The sequence below is a fragment of the Polyodon spathula genome, chromosome 5 (assembly GCF_017654505.1).
Source record: "Polyodon spathula isolate WHYD16114869_AA chromosome 5, ASM1765450v1, whole genome shotgun sequence".
NCBI lineage: Eukaryota > Metazoa > Chordata > Actinopteri > Acipenseriformes > Polyodontidae > Polyodon > Polyodon spathula.
In genome coordinates this window covers 23,661,677-23,688,191 of record NC_054538.1, presented here as the reverse complement: position 1 = coordinate 23,688,191, position 26,515 = coordinate 23,661,677, and the positions used below count along the sequence as shown (strand labels likewise).

The window sequence follows — 26,515 nt, the reverse complement described above, 5'->3', positions numbered from 1 at the left end:
TTTCTATTTGTCTCTGTGGAAGGGTGGTGGTGGGTAATTCACTGACACAGGAGACAGACAGGTGGATTTGGCAACACCGCACAGGTGCCCAGTTTTATTTTGGGGTGCTCTTTTTCTTTTAGCCCGCAGAGGGCGCTGTTGGTCCGTGGTCTGCTTACCAACGATGGTAAACAGAACCACGGGAATACCAAGCGATGGTACACAATAACGGCGCACTTGCAGGTGTTTTGAAACAATAATTCAAAACAGAAGGCACAAAGAAACAGGGAAAATAAAACAATAACAAAACTACAAAGAAAAGGTGCTGCACTTGACAGCTATATCCCGGCCGCCACTATCCGTGCGACCCGGATCACCGACCTACACTGCCGGCTAACTAGCCTGCTTAGTTATTTTTTTCCAGGGGTCTGCCCAAGGGTTCCCCGCCCTCACTGTCTCGCTGTGAAACGTTTCGTTTCTTTTTCTCTCCCGACTGGTTCTCGGTCCTGGACCAGTGCTTCCGCACTCTCGGCGCGTCTATAAGGGCAGACCTGAGGAAACAGCAGAGCGTTAACTTATAGGGCTAACAATCTCCCCAGGACTCGCCTCCCAGCCATTCAGAGAGGGGGAAAGTCCACACACCCACTTTCCCACCTCCCTGTGTCACTTCCATGACTCACAGGCGGTTGTTGGACGACTGCCGCCCACTTCCTGCAGCACTGTGAACACGCCAGCAGAGTCAGCACAGATCTCCCCCTGCTACAGTCTCTGACATGTTTTCCTGTAATTATGTATGTCTTACATACACTGTAAAAGCCAGAAGATATAATATGAAGTATGTCATTTAATAACATTCATTTATATAATGTATTTACAAAACTAATTAGTAACAAATGCTTGCCTGTCTCAGGTCACACATAATGTTTTAAATCCTTTGCAAATTTCAATGCCGTGTCTGCCTTTCAGGTATGTGTTGATTCACTGCATCCTGAAACAAAGCAGCATAAGATCTTTTTTGATTACCGCGCACATTGTTTTCATACTCTTATAAGTATGGCTTGAATTTGTTGGTGTTTATTTTCCTTTAAATGGTTTGCCTTTAACCCTTTGCGGTCCTATGTTGGACCAGGTCTGACATTACAGTTTTCCCTTTCCAGTCCGATGTTGGACCCTGTCTGACATCATCAAAAAGATGTAACGCACAGGTCTTTCATCGTTTTTTCTCCGTAAAAAGCAGAGAAAAACTTTCAATGGCTGAGTGAGACCGATAGGAGCCGAATGAAACCGAAAAAAAGGGTGTATCTCATAGCCCCATGCATTAAAGAGATAACACGGACATAAGAAAGAAGGTAGCTACTTCTGCATCCAGCGTTCAAAGAATATCACAGACATTTTCAGAACTATTTGAGATGTTATAGTAATAAAATAATGACTTGGATCACATTGTTGAGGAGTTTGGTGATAAAACGAGCGATCAGGAGAGGATTTATCAGTATGCATGTCTATAAAGAGGTATGTGAAAAATACAGTGAACAAGGGGTGCGGCTTTGCTGTAGATCCAGTACTGAGTGTCCTTTTGTGATTCAATGCCTTTTAAACTTGTTTTACTCTGAAAAAAAAAAATGCGCATGTGAAATAAACAGCACTTGTGAAAATAAATTGGACCTGACGCACCCAACATGCGCTGAATAAATGGACTGCAAAGAGTTAAGTCTTAAGTCGCTACATCCTAATTATGAGAACATTCTATTAAATTAGCGGGAAAGAACAACACAAAACGAAATGGACACATTTAAAGCTACCTAGGTCTCATGCAAGTGCGAGAATGAAATGCAAGTTAAAGTAGCATCTGGGGAAAGTGATTAATGTCACTGCTTGCTCCTGTGCTCGAATAATGAAGGTGAAACAGAATCAGTAAGTCAATCAGGACATCAGGGTAAAAAGAAGCGACTTTGTTTAGTAATTAACAATTTAATTAAAATATTGAATCGGTTCAAAACATGGTCATGTGAACAAAAATAAAAACCTAAAACTTCAAGCCCTGGTTTTTGTATCTGCATCTTTCTAGTGCCAAATTTTTCAGCAGTTTTTCTGGCACTTACTGTCTTTACAAGTTTAATAACTTTAATTCTGTCATCTAGGGAGGACCTAAAAAAAGTTAAAATGTAAATATATTGGAAGCAATCTCTGCATCTATAACACATCTATAATTTGAATAAAGCTGACCCTAAATACATTTTCAAGAGAAAGATAAAATGAAGGTGGAACTAGTCAAATTTCCATTTAGTTTCGTTACTCAGTTGTAAAACATGTTTTTTTTTTTTGTTTTTTTTTTTCATAGCAACACACTTCAGGAAAATACTTCAGCCAAACTAGCTAGTAAACACTCAATTTCATACATTCATATTCTCATTTTCTATGGTACTGAGAGACAAATCGCAAAACCTCAGAGAAGCAATTGATTGTTCTGAGCGAATACATTTCTTTTCATCTACAGTTCTCCAATCTGCCTTTGGGAAACTGAAAACCTCATAATGATCTGTGCAACATGTTGAACCTACCTCAGCTGTCAGCTAAAATTTCGAAACACATCATTAAAGCAACCCAGCTGCTGTGGCTTCCTATCACACCGTTGAGAATTACAGTCATTCTGTACAAGGATGTTTAATATTAGCTTTAATGGTCTTGAATTTGGTTGCTTCACTTTGCTGGTGAAAATAATTACTTTTTTGTTGTATTTTCATTCAGTTGAACTATAATTAGTTCTACATCAGAAGCTTACCTGATACAACTGGCACTAATATTACAGTGGGCTAATTAGGCCATTGATTTAATAAATCTATCTAATACGGTTGTTTTAATATTCTGTATACATTTATACCATTGTTGACATTAAATCTAGATAAAATTAGATCTAATTATTCATTTTGCAAGATGTGCACCAACATATGAACAACTATAATGTTAAAGTTTTAGGTTCTGTGTTTCTGGTGCTGAAAAGGGTTTGTATTCTAATTATTTATTATTCTCCTCCTTCTTCTCCGTAATGCTTTTCTAGCTTCTAACAATATTAACCCTTTGACAGAATGTAATTGCATGTTGGTTAAGGGTTTGTTGTTCTTAACATCTGTCACTTGATTAGGTGATTAGGATCTAGTTGAACACATGAACTGTTAATTATTATCAATACTGCAGAATGGTTAAGACAATACTGTCATGGCTCCCAATTAGGCAGAAGGCAAAATGCAAATGTGTTTTAAATATAATTTTTAAAGAGACACCTGGTATACAAAAGGTATACACAAATCCAAAATATTTAAATCATGAATGTATATATTTACTGTACAGTATGTATTTGTAATAATCTATACAATAGTCAATCAAAGCTCATAAAAACACCAAGGGCACGCCACAATCCAGTGCACTCAATATATTTAAAACCCTGGCTTGGATTAAATCTAACATTACTACAAAACCCTTCTAGTCATTACGATGAAGGTATTAACAGGGCACAAACAGTAATTGCTTAATATCATAAGAATAGCTCACATTTGCCTTAGTATGTATTTGTATTGTCCTCTTTCCCTTTTATAATGTTTGCAGTCTTAAATCTGTGTTAAGGTGTTTTCAATTAGTTCAGGAGCTGCTCACAAAGATAATATCTTTGCAGCCCTTCAGTTCTAGTTGACTGTCATAGATATATGCTACATGGGCTAGATAGCCAAAGTGTCTTTATATAAGTTAAGAGCCAGCGCCATCTAATAATCTGCAGTCCATAGTAAGCAATTTTAGAACTGAAGAACAGCTTGTAGTCAAAGCACAATGACACACACTTTCCAAGTTACTTAAATAATATAATAGATAATAATAATAATAATAATAATAATAATAATAATAATAATAATAATAATAACACTATTTGAGTAATTGTTAGAAACCAATCAGAATAATTGTTAACATCTTAAATGGGTAAAGGAATTACAAAAAATAAAATTTTATTTGGAAGCTACCTACGCTTTAAAAAATAAAATTAATAGTTGAAGATTAATTTCCTTCCAATTTTCAAAAAGAAATATGTTACATTTTATTCCTGTTAAAAGGTTCAATAGATTGATTCAACAGATGCACTGCAGGGCTGTTTGGTTCAGTGGATGCAATTCCTTTTCTTTTAGAAAGCCATTTCTCCATAAAATAATTTACAGTCTTATGTCACAACACTAATAAAGAACATTAATTTAACATGACTTTGTATTTATACCAAACCATTTCATAGATGCACCAAATAAGGCCCTCCAGATTGCCATACAATTTGGTTTGACTGCATTGTTGTTATGATTTCTTTTCTGGGCTTAAAGCTGAAAGAAGAACCTTGTCAGGCTTCAAAAAAAAAATGTAAAAATTGGAAATGAGCTGTTTGTGAGTGCTTGAAAAACTAATGGTATGGAATGGTATACAATACCTTAAAAGGGTTTTAATACTTCAAATGTATTGCTTATATAATTACAGTCTTTGTGCTTGAAAAGCCAATGATATGGAATTATATACTGTAGAAATAGCTGGGAAAGGTTGTAATCCTTAAAATTGTTTATACAACTACATTATGTCAACCAAATGTAATTTGTAAGAACAACTTATTGAAATTGTACAGTTTGAGTTAACAAATGGCATGCTACCAATTTACTAACATTTTAAGTTAGTCCCATTGACCTGGAATCACTTTTACAGTTTTACTGTTTTTTATGCTAGATAAAATGTTTCATATTCAGCTAATGGAATATAAATTGCAGTTTGACAGTTTTTAGGTCAGCTCTGAGATTTTCCCTGAAGTTAGGAATTCAGACTTTGGCATTGTGCACAGCTGGTAATTTCTCCAATTCTTTCAAACAATTTTGTTTTTAAGGGGCACTGCTTATGTCATTTCATCCCTATCACACTTGGCAGTCTGAGATAACAGTTTACACTGTAGTATGTTGATCACTTGAGTAAAGATCACAGAGTTCTGGCTTATCTTCCATGTGCCATCCTTCCAACAGTATCAGGATTGTAGGTTTCCATCAACTTTCAATGTATTGAGAATAACACTATCATATCTGCCATACAGGCAGTCTATATTCTTAAAAATGCCTTTCTGTGGTCTTTTCCATTGAAAGTGAATTTTCTAAAGTATATGGCAGAGGTGGCCAAACCACAGCTCATGAGCCACATGCGGCTCTTTGTAGTTGAAGTGCGACTCCCGGTGAAATGTTATGTGATGCACGCTTTGCGGCTGAAATGAATGAAAGAAAGAATAAGCAAAAAGAAAGGTAGTAAAAATAAACACAAAGTTTATTATATATTTTCTCTGTATTTCATTTATTTTAATTAATATTTGTTCTCTCCCTTCCTCTCGTTCTCTCTCTCTCCTGTTTCTTTAACAGGCATGATCACTGCAAGGATATTTCATCACTTGACTTTCAACACCGCTCACTGGTGCATGCGTATTTCAATCACTGAGTGAAACCCGGATGTGCAGTTGAAAGCAAATTTTATAATTTTTAATTAAGTGCTCATTTGTTTCAGGGAGACAATGGCATTGAGCAAACCATCCACGAGTATGAATGTCCTCCTGAATCAGACTTAAGGAGAAACAAGCTGGCCTCTTTCAAAGCATGCCTCAGCTGTCAACAGATACTCCTTTCGGTGTTCAGTAAAGAAGCTGATTCAATGACTGAAGCAAGTTATGGAATATCACTCATGCTAAATATCCTTATTCAGAATTAATCTTTTTATAAAATTTGAGTGTTGGTGCTGGACTAGAGAATGCATGTTTAAATGTTATTTTGTAGGTATACAATTAATATCATATTTACATACCTTAAATCTCTGTCATGGGCCAGTACTGCAATCACTTTCAAAATAAATACAGTGTATTTGTCATCCACAAAGTTCTCAAAACTATTTAATACACATGTGGCAGGCTGGCAATTGGATAGAGCCCCAGAAGCAGTCTGCAGTTCAAAAAAAATACTAATTTTATTATAAATAACACAAAATAAAAGTGCACAATGGTAAAATAAAAGGATTTAAACACACACAAAAAAAAACAATACAAAAACAAACTTACAAAAACAAGGTTTCCAGGCTGGGCAATGCCTTCACTGGATTCAAACCAACCAACACCAACCAACACCAACCTGCTTCCTCAGCTCCCTCCTCCTAATGGGAAGCAGAGGCCTCCTTTTCTGTCAGGTGGCTGGGTGCTGATTGATCGTTAATTAACCTAATCAACTAATCAACCCCATCCACCTGAACATAATAAACCCAGGCAGGTAGGTGAAGATTACGCCATCCCTGCCAATTTAAAAAGGGCAGAGCTTTGCTCTGCCACAACACACCTTTTTCTTTTTTTTTTTAAACACATCATTCAGATCTTCAAGGGAAAAGCATGTCAAAAAGAATCCTTACAAAAATGTGTCTTTATGTGGTGTTTTTGGTGAAATCAGGTCAGTTATTTTATGTTGCTTCATAATAACTGAATATATTTTGTTCAAAGTGTGTAATACATACAGTATAAGCTGAAATAATGGAAAAACACCAGTGTGCTACATTTAAAATGTAATACACTGTAGTTCACACTACAGTACAATAACAATTACACAGAAACTAGGCAATGCAATGTTCTATCCCTTGTTCTTGTATATTTAGCTGCCATCAACAGATAGGCTAACTAACCCTAACCCTAACCCTAACCTTGTACTGCACAGCAATGCTAGTATTTAAAATGTCTTGTGGCTCTCGACCATATGGAAATTTTGGTATGCAGCTCGTAGGGTCAGGAAGTTTGGCCACCCCTGGTACATCAGAACTGGGCAGACACATGGCAAATGACATTTAATAGAGAAAAATGTAAGGTACTGAACGCAGGAAATAAAAATGTACATTATAAATATCATATAGGAATGGAGAAGGAATCTATGAAAAAGACCTAGGAGTTTTTGTTGACTCAGAAATGTCTTCATCTAGACAATGTGGGGAAGCTATAAAAAAGGCTAACAAGATGCTCGGATACATTGTGAAAAGTGTTGAATTTAAATCAAGGGAAGTAATGTTAAAACTGTACAATGCACTTGAATATTGTGTGCAGTTCTGGTCACCTCGCTATAAAAAAGATATTGCTGCTCTAGAAAGAGTGCAAAGAAGAGCGACCAGAATTATTCCGGGCTTAAAAGGCATGTCATATGCAGACAGGCTAAAAGAATTGAATCTGTTCAGTCTTGATCAAAGAAGACTATGTGGCGACCTAATTCAAGCATTCAAAATTCTAAAAGGTATTGACAGTGTCGACCCAAGGGACTTTTTCAGCCTGAAAAAAGAAACAAGGACCAGGGGTCACAAATGGAGATTAGACAAAGGGGCATTCAGAACAGCAAATAGGAGGCACTTTTTTACACAGAGAATTGTGAGGGTCTGGAATCAACTCCCCAGTAATGTTGTTGAAGCTGACATCCTGGGATCCTTCAAGAAGCTGCTTGATGAGATTCTGGGATCAATAAGCTACTAACAACCAAATGAGCAAGATGGGCCGAATGGCCTCCTCTCGTTTGTAAACTTTCTTATGTTCTTATGTTCTTATGATTTCCTGGAAGATTCCAGTGACTCAAGATATCAATCAATTACAATTCTGTTTTATTCTCCAAATCCTACATTACGCCTCAATGTGGCGGAGGGGTGGCCTTGGGTGTCTGCTGGCAATGTACAGCAGGGAACAATATCCAGCAGGTCCAACCAGGCTGAGAAGGCACTAGACACCCAGTTAAATAGGGAGGTACCGGTCCTACAAGCCCAGCAAGCCAAGGGCCGGTCAAGCATCAGCTACGCCCCAGTACCCTGCATGCCCCTGCGCCCGTTCTACGGCGGCGGAGCGATCAGGCCAAGGATGAGGGGCTGCTAATTATCTCAGGTAGTAGGCAGTCTTCAGGAAACCGACCACGGAAACGGATCACCAACCTCGACATCGCCACCTTCAACACCAGGACCACGTCGAGGGAAACCGACCTGGCAACCATCATCGCCGAAAAGGCCAACATCAGGTGCGACATCCTCGGCTTGTGCGAGACGAGGCGTCGAGAACCGCTGCACGTGCGCTGGGAAGACGGGTCGACAGTCACTCTAGGCGCCGGCGAGGGGAACAAGACTGTCGGCGGCGTCGGTTTCATCGTCTCCAAGCGATGGGCGCCTTTCATAGACGAGGTCGACCTGACCAACTCCCGAGTCGGTGTGCTCACACTGCTGCTGCCCAACAAGACCACCATCCGCATCATGCAGGCCTACGCGCCAACGGCAGCTGCAGACAACGACGACATTGAGCTGTTCTACGAGGCTGTCGAAGCGGCCATTGCCCATCGAGCCACATACCACATCCTGATGGGCGACTTCAACGCCAAGGTGGGCCGGGGGCTGGACAATGAGCAGTTCATTGGCCCATCCGGTAGCGACGACCAGAACGAACGGGGCGAGCGGCTGGCAGCAATGGCCGAGTCCAACCGGCTCTACATCGGCAACAGCTTCTTCCAGAAGCACCTCGACCGCCGCTGGACGTGGCTGTCGCCCAATGGGGCGACCAAGAACGAGATCGACTACATCCTCTGCAGCCACCGCCACATCCTCCAGGACATCTCAGTCATCGGGAAGGCGTTCTGCACTGGCAGCGACCACCGACTGCTCAGGGCCAAACTGGCCATCGATGCCAGGGTGGAGAAGCGCGCATTGGCAGCCAGCAACAAGACACAGCGACAGTCCACCACCGACCCGACCGTCTTCAGGCACATCATCAACAACACCAACTGGTCGCAGACCGACGACGACATCAGCTCCGGTCAGCACGCGATGCAGCTGCAAAGCCGAGCACCAACAACCGAGCCAACCGAATATCGGACAACACCAAAGCACTTCTTCAGAAAAGGCGGCAAATGCGGGCAGACGGCGCAAGCTGATCCGGGCGCAGCTCAAAACCGACCTGGAGCAGTACAAGAACAAGTGCCTGCTAGCAGCTGCTGAAGAGCGAAAGAGCCTGAAGAAGTGCAGACGGCTGATGCAGCAGAAACATGGCCAGATTCCGGCATTGAAGACAGCCGACGGGCGGATGACCAGATCCCGATCGGGCATCGAGGCTGACTGCAGCCACTTCTACTGCGACCTCTTCGCTAGCAAAGTCCCAGTCGACCCGCCTGACCTGCAACACGACACACTGCCAGCCATTCCGCCGGTGCTTATCAGCGAGGTCCAATACGCGATCAAGAAGACCGAGAAGGACCGAGAGCCCGGGCTGGACGGCATCGAGATCGAGCTGTTCAAGGAGGGCAGACAGACGCTATGGGCAGCCTTGGCCAGCCGTTTCAGTCGCTACTTTGCACAAAGAAAGATCCCGGACCAGTGGAAGACGGCCAGGACAGTGCTGCTGTATAAGAAGGGCGACTGCGAGCAGCTCAGCAACTACCAGCCCATCTGGCTCCTGTGCACCACTTACAAGATCTTCCCCAAGGTGCTTCTCAACCGACTGGCCAAGCAGTTAGACGAACAACAGCCACCCAAACAAGCCGGCTTCAGGGCCGGCTACAGCACCATGGACCACGTCCATGTGCTGAACCACCTGCTGGAAAAGAGCCATGAGTACAAGACCCCCTTGGTGTTCGCCTTCATCGACTATGAAAAGGCCTTTGACACAGCCGAGATGAACGCCGTGCTACTCGCCCTCCAACAACAGGGCATCGGTAACGAGTATATAGCCCTCTTGCAGGAATTGAACAGTGGCTGCACCACCGACATCAACCTATTCGACCGACCACTGCGCATCACAGTCGGCCATGGGGTCAAGCAGGGTGACCCGATATCGCCCGAGCTTTTCACCGCCTGCCTGGAGCACGTATTCCGCCAGCTCAACTGGGACAACACCAGCATCAAGATCAACGGCCGATGGCTCAACCACCTGCGCTTTGCCGACGATATCGTGCTGATCGGCAGCTCGGTGGCCAACGTGCAGCAGCGACTGACTGAACTCAACCAGGCCGGTGCCACAGTAGGCCTCAAGATCAACATGGCCAAGACCAAGTGGATGTGAAATGCACAGGTCACCGACAACACCATTCACATCGGCCAGAACCAAATCGAACAGGTCGACAGCTACATCTATCTGGGCCAAGAACTGATGATGGAGCACAAGAACAGCCACGAGCTAGCGCGCAGACGGAAGGCCGTCTGGATCAGCTACGCCTCCATCGCCGAGGTGGTCAACAACATGGGCAACAACATGACCCGGCGTGCCAAATTGTTCAACATTACCGTGCTGCCGGTGATGCTTTATGGCGCAGAGACATGGTCGCTGACTGCGGCCGACCGGCTGAAACTGACCGTCACCGAACGGGCGATCGAGCGCCGGATGGTTGGCGTCAAGCGGACGGACCGGATCAGCAACGAGCAGATGCGGCAGATGACCAAGGTCAAGGACGCGGTCGAGTTGGCCGACAAGTCGAAGAAGTGCTGGGCCGGCCACCTGGCAAGGAGGACCAATGGCCGATGGACACTGGCCGTGACTGAATGGCTGCCACTCGACATCAAAAGACCGCTCGGTCGTCCAGCCACTCGGTGGAGAGACCAGCTCCGACAAGAAATGGGACGGAATTGGATGTGCCTGGCACGAGACCGAAAGGCTTGGGTACTCCGCTGTGGTCTGCGTCGACCAGACTAATAGCTGGCGACGATTAACAGACCGATTGACGATTGACGATTAATTAATCTAATTAACAGTTCCTGAAATAAACCTGGATTTTGTTTACAACTTCACACTGTGTGGCTTCCAAAGTGTATTCCTTTTGAGAGAAAACAAAATATCCATTTTACTCGAAGACATAATCTCATAAACTCTTTACACCACATATCACTTAAGTAACTAAACATAATGATGAACTAGAAACTGAAGTTTACCTGAACAAAAACAATGCATGCCTGGTGACATAATCAAAGGGTAAAGTCATATCAGATGGAAGGAAGTGAAACCATTATTTAAAAAGGAGCTGTTGTATAAATAACCCAGAAAATAAAATGTAACACTCACCCAATAATGACAGATGATCAGTGCAACTAGCTTACATGCAGTCTGCATCCTTTTGTTCGAAATGAAGGTAGTGTTTATACTACCAGTATTTACATTGCACACTTCACAAACTACATTTTTATAGTCACTGCTTTGAACTAATGAATTATGCACAGAAGCCCAAACTCAAATCAAACACTGTACAGATAAAATACTGATTTATGAAATGACAAAAGGCCCAGTTAGAATAATTTAGTATAATCAGTGTGCTGGTAAATTAAATTCTACTGTTTATCTCGTTTGTTTTGACCTTATGACAGACAGAAGTCTTTTATCGTATGTAGTGGTTACAAAACAATATTGTTTTTGATTTTAAAGGATTTAATAAATATCAGTGTAAAATAAAGCTCCAAATGAATAGAAAGATCTCTATAGCCACCCCTGTCAATAACTAAGCCCATTTCTGATAGGGTTTGTTGTGTTAATGGGATTGTCAAAGTAATCTTCATCTATGACACAGAAACCAAAATACCCACTTTTGTGACCTTTAAGCTCTTTGAACTTGCAAAATAATTCCAGCAAATCCTACCTAATATGAACTGTGTCTTAGCAAATAACAGTTAAAAAAAAAAAAAAAAAAAAAAAAAAAAAAAAAAAAAAACTAAGAACAAGAAAAATCCAGAGAAAGTTTGAATACACCCACCCTTCGTTATATCGCCCCTGGCTATACTACGGATTCAGATATATCGCAGTCCTGGATTCGGCTCCCCATTTTTACTGTCTAACTGCATATGCCTTAGCTGCAATATATATAGGCAATGTTTGTTTTATTTCGTACTGCATATCATAAACAACAATATAGAAAACAATTAAAAACAAAGCATTAATATCACACTGCTATCATATGCAGACATATTGCACAATAGCACAAAACAAATTAAATATCTACTTGCTGAAGCGGTTTTTATTTTAGCCAACAAGGTGTTCATGTCAAAAGTCACAAGGCAGTGACATCAGCTCCCTAGCAACAAGCCTCCTATGTTGGGAATGGATTCTTTCAATGCAGCAGGTTTGTGCATTTGAGAAAGGAGGAAGACTCATGAAATTAATTGGAGTCTGAAGTTGATGAGAAGCAATCACCCTCCGCTGCACAAATTAAAATGGTGTGCTGCTTTTTATACAAAAAATGAGAAAAAGCAGCTTGTGTAGAGGATATACTAGACCCTGATGCCCCCAATAAAACGAGGGAATGGCTGTATAGTATTTGTTAGCCTGTTTGTTTTTCTACGGGTCTCTCACTATAACGTGGCCCTCCATATATAGTGGATAGCTTTTGGACATGTTTCAATGGAAAAAAAGGGTGTTGCTCAATTGTATGTCTTTTTAGCAAGATGGCAATTTACCCACTTTTTAAAGCTGTAGAATGTTTTAGATGCATGCTTCCTGTAGAATGAGGAATGTGCGTGCTACGTCATGGAATCCCTGACAGTGAAGAGAGAATTTAGAGTCTCTAAACTGTGTGGAAATCCGATCACTGTTACTGGTTGTTAAGACTGCTAGATTTTTTTTGTCATTTTGCCATTGGGGTTGTAAAAACTAGTAACGTCACATCCTATATAAGTACACCTTCATCATTCTGTATGCCCCAGTTATCTGACTATCGCCATTACTAACAATCTATAAATGTTGTAATGAATGAAGAATGACTGCTAATGAAGAATCATATGCATTGAATTGGCTGCTGTTCTCAACACAATGAACAGGGTTACAACCGTGACAAGCTTTTGCTTAAATTCTCATACAAAAGTAGGTACCATGTAAACACTTTTTTGGGGAGCTTTCTGTTCAGAGCTAACAATCATGTTAATATATATATATATACTATAGCTATATAATATATAGATATATATAGTAATATATAATCACTTAGATATAATCTATATATATATATATATATTATATATATATATATATATTATATATATATATATATATATATATATATATATATATATATATATATATATATATATATATATATATATATATATATTATATATATATATATATATATATATATATATATATATATATATATATATATATATATATCATTTTGGTGTGGTATTGCTATTAATAGTGAATATTTTTACTTGCATTGATAGTGAAAAAGAGTAAAACACTTACCAGTATCTAACAGATTAGGTGCATGCCCTGTATCCATGGAAGATAACGTTTGTGATCTGGAAAAGTAGGCACTGGACTCAGACATTTGACCTTTCTGAAACATATCCATACTTGTCCAATGAAGCTGTCCTGATGAGCTTGAGCTGCCATCCTTTGAGCCAGAGCTGTACATCACATTATCTATCGTCTCAGATGTACCAAACTCCATTGTCTTTAGTGGTAAATCGTGTGTCCCAGAAAATTGTGTAAACGTATCTAGGAAAGATTGTTCAGGCAAAGGTAGTGCAGTTTGTGATAATTGGACTCTTGGTTCTGAAGAAAAAACAAACTCTTTTGCCAGATCTAAACCCAATGGAAATGTATTTCCTAAATCTGCTGACAATAAGTATACGTCTATAACAGTGGGATAAATTTCATTTGACATATGCACATCTGTATCAATAGGCATGCTGAGGACTGATTTTATAAATGTTGAAAAATAAGCTTCCGGCTGAGGCATTTTTCCTGTAATGCTTGTCCTATGACTTGTTATGTCTGAGTAGAATAATAGTGATGAAATATATTCTGATTGTGAGATCTCTGCATTTAAAGAGAACTGATCAGAGAATGGACTGATTTTAAAATATGTTGTTATCCACTCTGTGGTAGACATAAATATGCCATTAATCTTAAAAGTTTCATTTGCAGAAGATTCAAGTAGCGGTCTTTTTGCAAAATGATCTTCAGATATAGTTGAAGCTGAACATATTTCACAAGATGTTAGTGGAGTACCAAAAGGTTGCTTTCGGCTTGTTTTGAAGTCTTCTCTGTGTGTGCCATCCCCATCAAGACTTTTGGAAATCAGACCCGGGGTATATGTTAATGAAAGTGGTTCAGTGCTGGCAATGTGCATTGGAGAGAAGCTAAAACCATCTAATTCTCTTGTAGTAACAAGCATTGAAGGAGAAATAGGAATATGTGAGGGTTTAATAAGGCCTCTGGTTTCTTCTGGTAAACCTGAGAAAGCTAATAAATGTTCCCTATCTTTGACTGGATGCAAAGTCGTGGGAGTTGATGTTAGGCTGGCAGGAGAAAGAGTCATTGGGAATCCATGGGACAACACTGCATTGCTATTTGCATCAGTCTTGGTGTCTGGTATACTGCTAATTAATGAAACTGAGTCTTTGACAGGCAAAGAAGCTGTCTGGTGGTTCTGTAATAGTGGTGTTCCTGTAAGGACATAAACAGACTGTTTTTAAAGATTTGTGGATTAAAGTGGCTTCATGTCTACTGTCCAGCAAATCAAGCAGTACTGGGTGAGAGTGTACTGACACGATGAATAGATTATTTTTACAAGTGAGATTCAGCTCTGAATGTAGATTTCCTAGTGAGGAATTTGTAATGAGAATATAACTTTATAGTAAGATGACACATATTGGTATTTCTAGTAATGTGAATTAAATATGAATATATCTGACCCTGAGCTAAATTCAGAGCAAATTGAATTGTCATCTGAAAATAATTTTGTCTCTCACCATATCAAAAGAAGGCCGCCTGCGTGGGCAAATACACATCAGTAAATCATATTCCTAATAAAACTGTAAGCACAATTTTAGTGACCTCAAGAGCAAAGGACATGCAAACCGTCCTATTATCAGAGTTATGGATGAAACAAATGGTGTTGTTCAGATCCATTTGCAGATTGCATTTCTGAAAACTTCCCCTTCAATGTGAATAGTATGAATTACTAAGATGCTCAGCACCTCAATGAATATCTGGCATGCAAGGATGGAAGAGCCAAAATTGCATTTTCTAGTGGAATCACCCACAATTTCTTTATCTCTGTCAATTAGGAATATTACTTCCCGAAAGAAGCCACAGAATAACAAAGATGATCAGTTATTGAAAATCTAATAATAATAATTAAAAATTACAGCCACTGCTGAAATGGGTTCCAAATAATTGATACCTGATTTTGATTAATGTTTTTTTTTTGTATTATTATTATTATTATTATTATTATTATTATTTTATTATTATTATTTCACACTCTATCATATCACATGAAAGTTACCTTTAAGTATAAGTTTGAAATATAACACAAAGCACTCAATTTATTATTACAAGGCTCAGTTGGTGGGCTACAATTCAGCCTTTATGGCAACCTTTATTGGCACTGCATTTAGCTGAGATCTATCAGTGGCTTTTCTTGCTGGGCAGCTAATATATGTCCACAGCTCATGCTGTGGGTGGAGGTGTTTTGTTTATGGTTATTACATCATTTAATAACGAACTTCTGAAAATGTTCTTTTTGAGTCTAATCATGTATTTATATTCATATTTAACAGTATAATATTTTGTTTCACATACAGGTGGACCCTTTCTGAGCTGTACAGAGGTTTTAACAACTGTAGGTATCACACTGAATGCTGTAACAATTCTAAAAATGCAGGAGGACAAATGTGAACCCTGTTTCAAAAGGGAGCTGAATATTATATCTATTCATCTGAATGTGAAAGAAAAAAGGACTGGATCGACATCTGATGGCTAATGAATATGTCTGAGCAAGCAGATTTCTAATGTTGTCTGTGTATAAATGAGTTTGAAAAATTTGGTTTTTAAAATAAAACAGGCAATTTTCAACTCATACAACGATTTGTGAAGAATACCTTCTAAAGAGAATACACTTGCGGGAAAAATAAATACGCAATATAAAATTTACTTTCACCAAAAGGAACAAAATAATTGCACTAGCATTGCTATCTGAAATTCACTATCTTTAGAATAAACCCTTAAGTTTTTTTTTTTTTTTTATGTTAATCTTGATGAATGACTTTCCTAACATCAAGTTAGTAACTGCCTCTTACCCTTGAATACATATGTTAACAAACACATAGTTTTAAAACTTACCTGAAAATTTAAATGCATGGTATATACTTTGTTCCATGTTAGTGAAAACTGGCAGCACGGAAGTTGGATTGATAAGTGAGTTCCAGGTAGTGGTCTCTGTGATTTCAGTAGGTATGCAGGTGATGTTGTTGATTCCATCAACACAGTGATAATCGACTGGGCAGGTATGCATCAGGCAGTCATTGTAGTTATAGTCACAGTTACGACCCTGGTATATAAAAAAAAGAAAATTTATTATTATTATTATTATTATTATTATTATTATTATTATTATTATTATTATTATTTTTATGTTAACTTTTGTGAAGTTCAGGGGCATGAATCAAGGCTTCGCTGTTTCCTAATTACACCTGTCTATCATCATTGACTCCCTATTTAAACCCAGTCACAGCTCAGCTTTCTCTTTTTTGCCCGTATAGAGAGAGAGAGAGAGAGAGAGAGAGAGAGAGAGAGAGAGAGAAAATTTTAATTATCATGAATGAAACCTTGCCTGTCTGACTACCTGATTCTATTTTAGACTCCGGAACTTTTCGACTACCCAATCCGGCTTTCACCCTTTTTTGTACGACTTCCCAATTTGGTTTTGACCTTGCATCAAGACTACCCGATTAATTTTTTCAAACCAAAACCGGACCCAACACCGAACATGGATTTTCCTACCTCTACTTCTAACCTTGAAAATCCATGGGACAGCCCGATCCCTCCGGTGGCATTTACCTCCATTTCTTCAGTACCAGACCCACAGCTTTCCCAGCCGTGCTGTTTCAAAAGAAAATGCCCACAGGATTCCTCCCCTGCCCAGCTCTTCTTTAAGGGCTGGCCCGTTGCCAGGCTATTAAAATCCTTATTTGATAAAGGGATATAAATCCCTCCCAGAAGCGATCGGACCACATTATTTCAACTTCTGTGGGTCCATCCCAGCAGAGCCAATTTTCTCCACTTGCCGCCCCGCCTGCTCACTCAGCAGCACCAGCTCCAACCGCATACGACACCACCCCAGATGCTCAACATCTACCTTCAGTCGAAGATGACATGACAGAGCTACACCAAAAAATCATGGACAACATGAAACAGATTATGCAGCCATTTGCAAATGCCTTGTCAGCAATTAAATCTTGTTTAGATGGCATAGACAATCGCTCCAGCTCCATTGCAGTTCCTCCTTCTGCCTCGCATGTGCCAATCTCCGCCCCCTCCTTAACTACATCTTCTCTTTCTCCATTGCTCGTCCCAGCTCTGGCCCCGCCCCCAGCCCCTTTTATCAGCATTCCCTCTCCCTGTTGATTCGAAGGCAAAGGCATTAACCATGTTTTTATTCTTATTACTGCATCTGAATTTATTGATCATAGAGTTGTCAATTGCAGAGATTTAGCAATCACTCTGAAATCCCGCAACCCCCGTCTGCTTAAGAATCTGTCCCTTGGCAAGTTTGTTCTTGCATTTTCTATTTTTTGAGTCATCCTGTGTTTTGCATGTCCCCATTCCCGCCAAGAGATGGATCAATATATGCTTTACATCATAGAACTATTGAGGTACCATGTTCTATGAATACCACAAAACAGGGTTGAATCCGGTCGCTAAATGGGACCCGGTCGCAAGGCCGAACCTATACCAACTCTTTGAGAAGTTAGATGACACTGTTTTCAGTGGCCCGGAGGCCGACAGGAACAGCCTCGACTCCATAGGGAAGTTTCTCTCGATTGGAGTCCGACCCGTCCTTTTATCTATCTTTCCCCTTCTCTGCAGACTGAGCCTCGAATCATAAGTTGCAAAACACTCCCTTCCTCTCGCAGCGCTGGTCCCCCCCCCCCCCCAAATATTATAATGTATAAATGGTTTTAGCTTGCTCTAAAATATGTTATACGTTAACCCTGAAAAGCTATAATTAATTACCAACTCATGATAATCTGTCCACATCAGGCACAGATATATGTTTGTATCATTCCACTGCCGTTGCACATTTGAAACACACAGTCTATTTTTCTCCAAGTCAATCTAAAGAAACATTTAAGAAATGGCACTTGTCAAATAATTTGTCAGAGTTTATACTATAGTTGTGGATAAAGTAATAATGGCCTCTTGCATGTATTTTACCAGCAAACTGTTGATTGTTGTTTTGTTTGTTTCGAGGGGCTATGTGCATTTAGGTCTAGTTTGTGTTCATCAGTTTTGAATAATTAGCGGACAGTCAATCAGAGGACAAGGTTTTTGCCAGCTGTGATTGAATATGCATTCTCTAAATAAGTAGTTTCCAAATTGCAGTTTATGTATGTATGTATGTGTGTATGCAGTGGCGGCTCGTGACTTTTTTGAAAGGTGAGTCACAAATCACAAAATAGTTATTACGCTGCCTTCCATTCCTTGCCACTTTCGTTTACCATCTTTCTACATTATTGCTAGTATTATTCTGCTGTCCTTAACAATTGAAGGTCTCTCTTCTTAAGCTCTTACTCTAAAATTTATTTTCCTCAGGTCGCGTATAATATCAGATTCAACTAAAGACATTTTTGAACAAATTAAAAATCGCACAAATTCTAACTGCTCCAAATTCAAACCCACCAAGCTGTGACTACCAACGCCTTCAGAAAGGGACTCAACAGTGTGATGTGTTCCCATGGTAACAAGAAGCTTTGTGAGACACTCAAGGTTTGTGCCTCACGCAGCAGTGTGGCAGCATGACATTGTTCCAGCTTTCTGGTGTTATGCTTTTGCTACTGGTGAAAGCAAGTTGAGACTTTTAAATAAAGTCACTAGCACTTCTGTGGACTTAAATTCATTTAATATGCTTAAATGTGTATATATTTCTCAATTAAATAAAACGATTATGCAAAATGTTGGGTTTTTTTTTAGCCTTTGAGAATTATTAGTGAGGCCATGTCCCACTTGCCTCGGCTGACCAGCAGCAACTTTATATTTATATATGTACAGTGCTGAGAAAAGGTTTGTTAACCCCTTAGGATTTTTACATATTTCACATATTTCAAACCTAAAATGTTATTAGATCTTAATCTAAGTCCTAAAAATAGATAAAGATAACCTGATTAACCCTTTGCGGTCATCTGTCGAACCAGGTCCAACATTACAATTTTCCATTTCCAGCCCATTGTCGGACAGTGTCCGACATCATCAAAAAGACGTAAAGCACAGGTCTCTAGTCGTTTTTTTCTCCGGAAAAAGCAGAGAAAAACTTTCAATGGCCGAGTGAGACCGAGAGAAGCTGAATAAAGCCGAAAAAAAGGGCGTATCTGATGCACCATAGACATAGCACAGACATAAACAAAGGAGATTCAAACAAAGGAGCCAATTCCCCATCCAGTGCTCAAAGAATATCACAGACATTATATTATAACAATAAAATAATGACTTGGATCACATTATTGAGGAGTTTGGTGATAAAACAAGTGATCAGGTGAGGATTTATCAATGAAAAATACAGTAAACAAGGGGTGGGGCTTGGATGAATATACAGTATTGAGTGTCTTTTTCTGATTCAATGTCTTTTAAACCTGTTTTACTCTGAAAAAAAAATAAACAGTACGTGTAAAATAAACAGCACTTGTGACTATTAATTGGACCTGACGTGCCTGACAAGCAATGAATAAATGGACTGCAAAGGGTCAAACAAATGACACAAAAACATGATACTTTTTCAACATTTATTTATCCACAAATGATTCAATATTCAATATACATGTGTGAAAAAGTATGTGAACCTTTAGATTCAGTAACTGGTGGCACCCCCTTGAGCAGCAATGACTTAAACTAAGCATTTCCTATAACTGTTGGTCAGTCTCTCACATCGGTTTTGAGAAATTTTGGCCCATTACTCCTTACAGAAATTCTTCAACTTGGTGACATTTGATGGCTTTCTTTCATGGACAGAGCACTTCAGATCCTGCCACAACATTTCTATGGGGTTTAGGTCTGGACTTTGACTAGGCCATTCTAAAATGCGGAATTTCTTCTGCTGCAACCATTCTTTTATAGATCTGCTTGTAAGTTTTGGATCATTGTCTTGCTGCATGACCTACTTTCAGTTCAGCTTCAGCTCACGGACAGATGGCCTAACATTCTCCTCTAGAATCTTCTGATACAATCCAGAATTCATGGTTGTGTCAATGACGGGAAGTCATCGAGGTCCTGAGACAGCAAAGCAGCCCCAAACTATCATACTCCAACCACCATGCTTGATGATTGGGATGGTTGGAGGTTCGAATGCAGTGTTTGGTTTTCGCCAAACATAACGTTTCTCATTAATGCAAAAAGTTCTATCTTTGACTCGTCTGTCCAGAGCACAATGTTCCAGAAGTCTTGTGGATCATCTGTGTGCTCTTTGGTGAACTTCAGATGGGCAGCAATGTTCTTTTTAGAGAGTAGTGGCTTTTACTCATGGCAATCCTTCCATGAACACCATTCTTGTTAACTCTTTTTCTGACAGTTGATTCATGAACACTCACTTTAGCCAAGGGTTGAGTGGCCTGCAGATCCTTGGATGTTACTCTGGAGTTCTTTGTGACTTCCTTGATGATTTTCTGGTTCTTGGAGAGATTCTGGTAGGGTGACCGCTTCTGGGTAGAGTGACTGTGGTCTTGAACTTTTTCCATTTGTAGACTGTCTGACAGTGGATTGGTGGAGCCCCAAATCCTTATAAATTATTTTGTAACCCTTTATAGACTGATGAGCATCAATAACTGTTTTTCTGAGGTTCTCAGAGATTTATTTTGATCGTGGCATGACGTGTTTCTACACACCTGTATGGTGAAGACCAAACTTACAAAGATTCTGATCTTTTATAAGGTGGGGCCTCCCAAACTCACCCCTGAAGATCTATCTAATTATTTAAACACCTGATTCTAATTATCCCCTTAATTGAGCTGATAAAACCAAGGGTTCACTTACTTTTTCACATACCCTGAATCTTAATTATTCATTGTTTGTCTAATTCATACATCATTTTGTTTCAAAAGACATGGAATTGGTTAATATAAACCCGATTGGATATTTAAGAAAAGACTGGTTTTGATTCAAGAAGGTTATCAAGGTAAAACTATGGAATATCCATAATTAAGTTTGGGGTTCAGAATTCTTTTCTCGGCACTATATGTATGCACGCATGCATGTATGAAAGTATGTAGGTATGTATGTATGTACGTATGTATGTATGTACAGTGCCTATAGAAGGTTTATACCCCCTTGAACTTTTTTTCACATTTAGTTGTGTCAGTGCCTCAGAGTTTCATACATTTAAATTAGGATTTTTTTCTACTATCTACACACCATAATCCGCACTGTCAAGGGGAAAAAGTTTTTTATTGAGAAAAAAATTATATATAAAAAAACAAAACTGAAAGATCATAATTGGATAAGTCTCCACCCCCCTGAGTTAATACTTGGTGAAAGCACCTTTGGCAGCTGTGAGTCTGTTGGGATAGGTTTCTGCCAACTTTGTACACCTAGATTTGGCAATATTTGAACATTCTTATTTACAAAACTGTTCAAGCTCTGTCAAGTTCCTTGGGAAGTGTTGATGGACAGCAATCTTCAAGTCATGCCACAAATTTTTGATTGAATTTAGGTCGAGGCTCTGACTGGGCCAATCAAGGACATTCACCTTTTTGTTCCCTAGCCACTCCAGTGTAGCTCTGACTGTGTGCTTTGGGTCATTGTCTAGCTGAAAGTTGAACTGCCATCCCAGTGTTAGCATTCAAAGGGAAGCCGGTTTTCCTCAAGGACTTATCTGTACTTTGCGCTATTCATTTTCCCTTCTATCCTGACAAGTGCCCCAGTCCCTGCTGATCAGAAACATCCCCATAACATGATGCTGCCACCACCATGCTTCACAGTAGGGATGGTGTTCTTTGGGTGACGCGCTGTGTTGGGTTTGCGCCAAACATAACGCTTTGCATTTATGTCAAAAAATTCAATTTTAGTTTCGTCAGACTACAAAACTTTTTGCCACATGTCTGCAGAATCTCCTTAGTGTTTTTTGCATACTTCAAATAGGACTCAAGGTGGGCTTTCTTGAGTAATGGCTTCCTTCTTGCCACCCTACCATACAGGCCAGATTTGTGGAGTGCTTGGGATATTGTTGTCGTATGCACACTTTGACCAGTCTTGGCCATAAAAGCCTGTAGCTCTTGCAAAGTTGCCATTGGCCTCTTGGTAGCCTCTTTGTTTAGCCTCCTTCTTGCTCAGTCATCCAGTTTGCAGGGACGGTCTGATCTAGGCAGGGTCTTGGTGGTGCCATACAACTGCCACTTCTTAATAATCTTCTTGACCGTGCTCCAAGGGATATTCAAGGCTTTTGATATTTTTTATACCCATCCCCTGATCTCTCCCTTTCAACAACTTTGTCCCGGAGTTCTTTTGAAAGCGCCTTGGTGCTCATGGTTGAATCTTTGCTTTGAAATGCACTACCCAGCAGAGGGAACCTACAGGAACTGCTGAATTTATCCTGCGAATCACTATAATTTAACACAGGTGGAAGTCACTTAACTTGGTGTGTGATTTTGAAGGCGATTGGTTACACCTGAGCTAAATTAGGATTGCTATTACAAGGGGGGTGGACACTTATCCAACCAAGCTATTTCAGTTTTTATTTTTAATTAATTTTCTACACATTTCTAGAATATTTTTTCCACTTGGAAGTTGTGTGGTAGGATGTATAGATAAATGAAAAAAAAAAAAATAATAATAATAATGCATTTTAATTCCAGGCTATAATACAACACAAAGTGAAAATTTTGAAAGGGGATGTAGACTTTCTATAGGCACTGCATGTATGTATGAATGAATGATGTGAATATAGTGTACTAAATCTCCTCTTGATACATGCAGCAGGAAAGGCTTTGTAACATGGAGGTGCAGGTTTTGATTGGATAGCAGGACATCTAGGGGACTAGACATGTGATTTGTTAAAAAAAAAAAAAAAAAAAAAAACACCACCAACTTGCACAAATGCAGCAGCTTTTCATCTTTTATTTGGCATGCAGGGCAGAGAAGGTTCCAGTTTGTATAATACAGTAGATCATATCCGTTCCTAACTCCTTCAGCCTTTCCAGAAGGTTGCCATTTCCAAAGCTTATCTCTTACACCCATGCCCCTAAAAGAAGAAGCACCTATTCTATGTTTCACCCAGCCTGAAAGATTACAGTCATTTAAATTGGTGCTAACCAATACTTTAAAATGCAGTTTCTTACCTTATTAGCTTTATTGGCATTAGTACTGGTCCACCTTTGAACTCTTGTCTTATTTTCTATGTTATGCCAATATAATGAGACCTCACTACTTAAGGGGCCAACAACTGTGGCCCTAATACTGAAGTCCTTAACACAGAATTTCTTGTACGATATTTATTACATACGATTATGTACAATTGATTTTTTATCCGATATTCCAGGTGGTTTTCCACACCATTTGTATGAAATAATATGTTGATCTTTATGTGACACAAGAAATGTAGCATTGCCTGAGAATAGCTTCAATTGAGTCTCATTACAATAATCAGCCAGTCAGTAGGAATAATAAAAAAAGAATTTGCAGCTGCTGCTATAAGTGCAATACATGGAATGAATATAATTATATTCTTTAATAATCTTTGGTAATTTTTCAAAATAATATAGAATATAATATATTCTACCAATCTAGTATCAGCTTCATGAGAAAACACTGAGGCAGTAAGCTGTTTATATGTTGAGGAAAAAGAATAACGCTAAAAGCATTATTTTTCATAAACATTGTCACTCACTGAATATATTCATAGAGACCAGAGGTTCTAAAGAAGCCATTAAAATTCAAATCTGAGTATAAATTAATGGTGGGTGTACAGGCCTGAATGATTATCTGGAAGGTTCCATCTGTTACAATACTGCAATAGAAGTTACTGAGGCACCTCTGTCCTATCTTTCTGAGAGCTATGTGATTTGCAAGATAAAAAAAACATGCTGAACATATTGTATTCAGCATTTACTTAATCTTGCAGCCAGTTTAAAAAAGAAACACCTCTCACCACAAATCCAGGACGGCAAAAACAGGTGTATCCCTGGCCAGGATCCTTTTCGATACATATCCCATGGAAGCATGGCTCTGACTTGCACTCGTTAATGTCATATTCACAGTGGATCCCCGTCCAACCTGCCAGTAACAAAGCAGATATAGCACTGCAGTGAAGAAATACAGATCCTCTGAAGTGAATATGAATATAATTATTTAGAATTTAGGTGCTCTACTGTGAAAATAAAGGCATAATAAAATATCAGCTAGAGATTGCTGTGTCTATTTTGTTCTGCTTTCTGAATATCTGAAAATATATATATATAAAAAAAAATAATAATATCTTGACAAAATCACAAACAAATAAAAAAATAAAAGTAGATTATTAAGTGAGTATGATCCCAGTGTTAGAAACACCACCTTCAGGCTGATGTTAACCAAATCAATTTGATATGATCATCTCTGTCAAGAATTACATTTCAATTATGCCAAATGCCTCTGCCATTACAACAGCTAAGTACCAAATAACAAAAAAGACGTGATAAACGTTGCAATACTGATCCAAGTTACCTGGTCTACAGTGGCATTGATACCCATTTACAACGTCTTGGCAGATGGCACCATGAAGACATGGCCCCGAGTAGCATTCATTAATCTCTTCTTCACAAAAGTCACCAGAAAACCCATTGGGACATCTAGGAAAAGCAAAATACAAAACCAAAAACAAATAAATAAATAGCAAAAACACCTATATTCCAACTATTTGTACTCGTTTATTGCTGTGTTTTATTCAGAGAATACATTAAGTCATTCATACAATCACAGACATTCAGAGGAAACATTGTGATCTCATAGTTGCAATCAAGAGAAAGAGAATCTGATGTTTCTGAGAGTGGGGGTGGAAAGGATATGTTCTTGAATTATACCAAACTCTTCTTTTTATAATAAATATGGAAATGTTTTTTTGTACAAAAAAAGCTCAGAAGCATTGTCACCACTACAGTTTATTTAAAAGGTTTATGATAATTACATTCTTTATACAGAATGCAGTTACAACAACAATAAAACAGTGATGTTACAAGCTTTCAATAAATATACAGTGCTCCCTTGCTATAACACGGGTCTCAGGGGGGACACAATGTGAGTGTTATAACCAAAGATCATTATACATTGGGGGGGGGGGTGAGGTGCACCACGGGACACATAACAACACACACCTGACTAAAACACTCTAGAATGCACATTTAGTGAAGCAAAAATGTAACTTTCTGTGAATTAACCATGCATAAAGCACCATATAATCAATGCTATATTGCAAGAAGGAGAGCAGATCAGTAGAGGGGAAGAGAGAATGGGCTCGCTCCAGATTCAACTTTTGGAGCAGGCAGGGCTAAAGCTGATGCATCTTGTTTATTTAGTTATAAAACAAATGCTGAATAAGATGTCTGTGTTACATTAACTGCAGCTTTTCTTCAGTTCAGATACTGTATCAAAAGGGAGAGGCAGAAACAGAAGTTAGATTGAGAAGTTGTTTACAGTTTGAACAACACCGGTACTGTATTAACTGTAGAAATATTGCATGAATCACTAGTATAGGGAATTGGGGAACATGCTGTAGGAGCGTTATATCAGAGGCGTGTTACAACCGAGAGCCTTATAGCGAGGGAACACTGTATTAGAAAGGTTATTTAAGAGCTCCTACCTACATACATCTTAGATGTTTCTTGTTAAAAAAATTAATAAATTAGAGCAAACACAGCATTTGCAATGATTTGTGAAGCCCATTGTATTTTTTTTAACAGTTGCTGCTAAAAAGAGTGAAAAAAACACAAAAAGAACAACATTAAAGTGCCTGTTGAAACACTGCCTACAGAAAATGCTCCTGGAGAGAAGAGAAGAGAAAAGTTAGTCAGCTATTTGTGAAAAATAAAGTGTCATCAAGCTTTTTACTCTAAAGTAAACTGCAGTCCACAATTAGGGGATATGAATTGGGAATAAACAAAGACACTAGCTCGTACTGCATTCCAGTTCTGTTTCAGCTCCTGAACGCATTCTTCGCCTTCAAAAAATCAATGAAGGGGATGTAAAGTATTTATGAAATATAACACAGAAATGTTTTCTATGGCTGAGATGTACAATTAAGATTCAAGACTGAATAGTGCTGAGAAAAGGTTTGTGAACCCCTTAGGATTTGCACATATTTCAAACCGAAAATGTTCTTAGATCTTAATTTAAGTCCTAATAATAGATAAATACTTTTTCAACATTTATTTATCCACAGATATTTAAGAAAAGACCGGTTTTGATTCAAGAAGGCTATCATGGTAAAACTATGGAATTTCCATAATTATCATTGGGGTTCACAAACTTTTTCTCGGCACTGTGTGTGTGTGTGTGTGT

At 39.1% G+C, this 26,515-nt stretch overlaps 1 protein-coding gene across 1 annotated transcript in view; it reads right to left on the bottom strand.

The window, feature by feature from the left end:
- Nucleotides 1–26,515, bottom strand: part of eys (eyes shut homolog) — a 380,525-nt gene that overhangs the window by 165,806 nt on the left and 188,204 nt on the right. The window contains exons 30-33 of the mRNA XM_041251458.1: nucleotides 24,686–24,810; nucleotides 24,132–24,256; nucleotides 16,182–16,331; nucleotides 8,098–8,177 (exon numbers count right to left, since the gene is read on the bottom strand). Of these exons, the coding sequence (XP_041107392.1) occupies nucleotides 8,098–8,177; nucleotides 16,182–16,331; nucleotides 24,132–24,256; nucleotides 24,686–24,810 (480 nt within the window). The remainder of the gene's footprint in view (nucleotides 1–8,097; nucleotides 8,178–16,181; nucleotides 16,332–24,131; nucleotides 24,257–24,685; nucleotides 24,811–26,515) is intronic.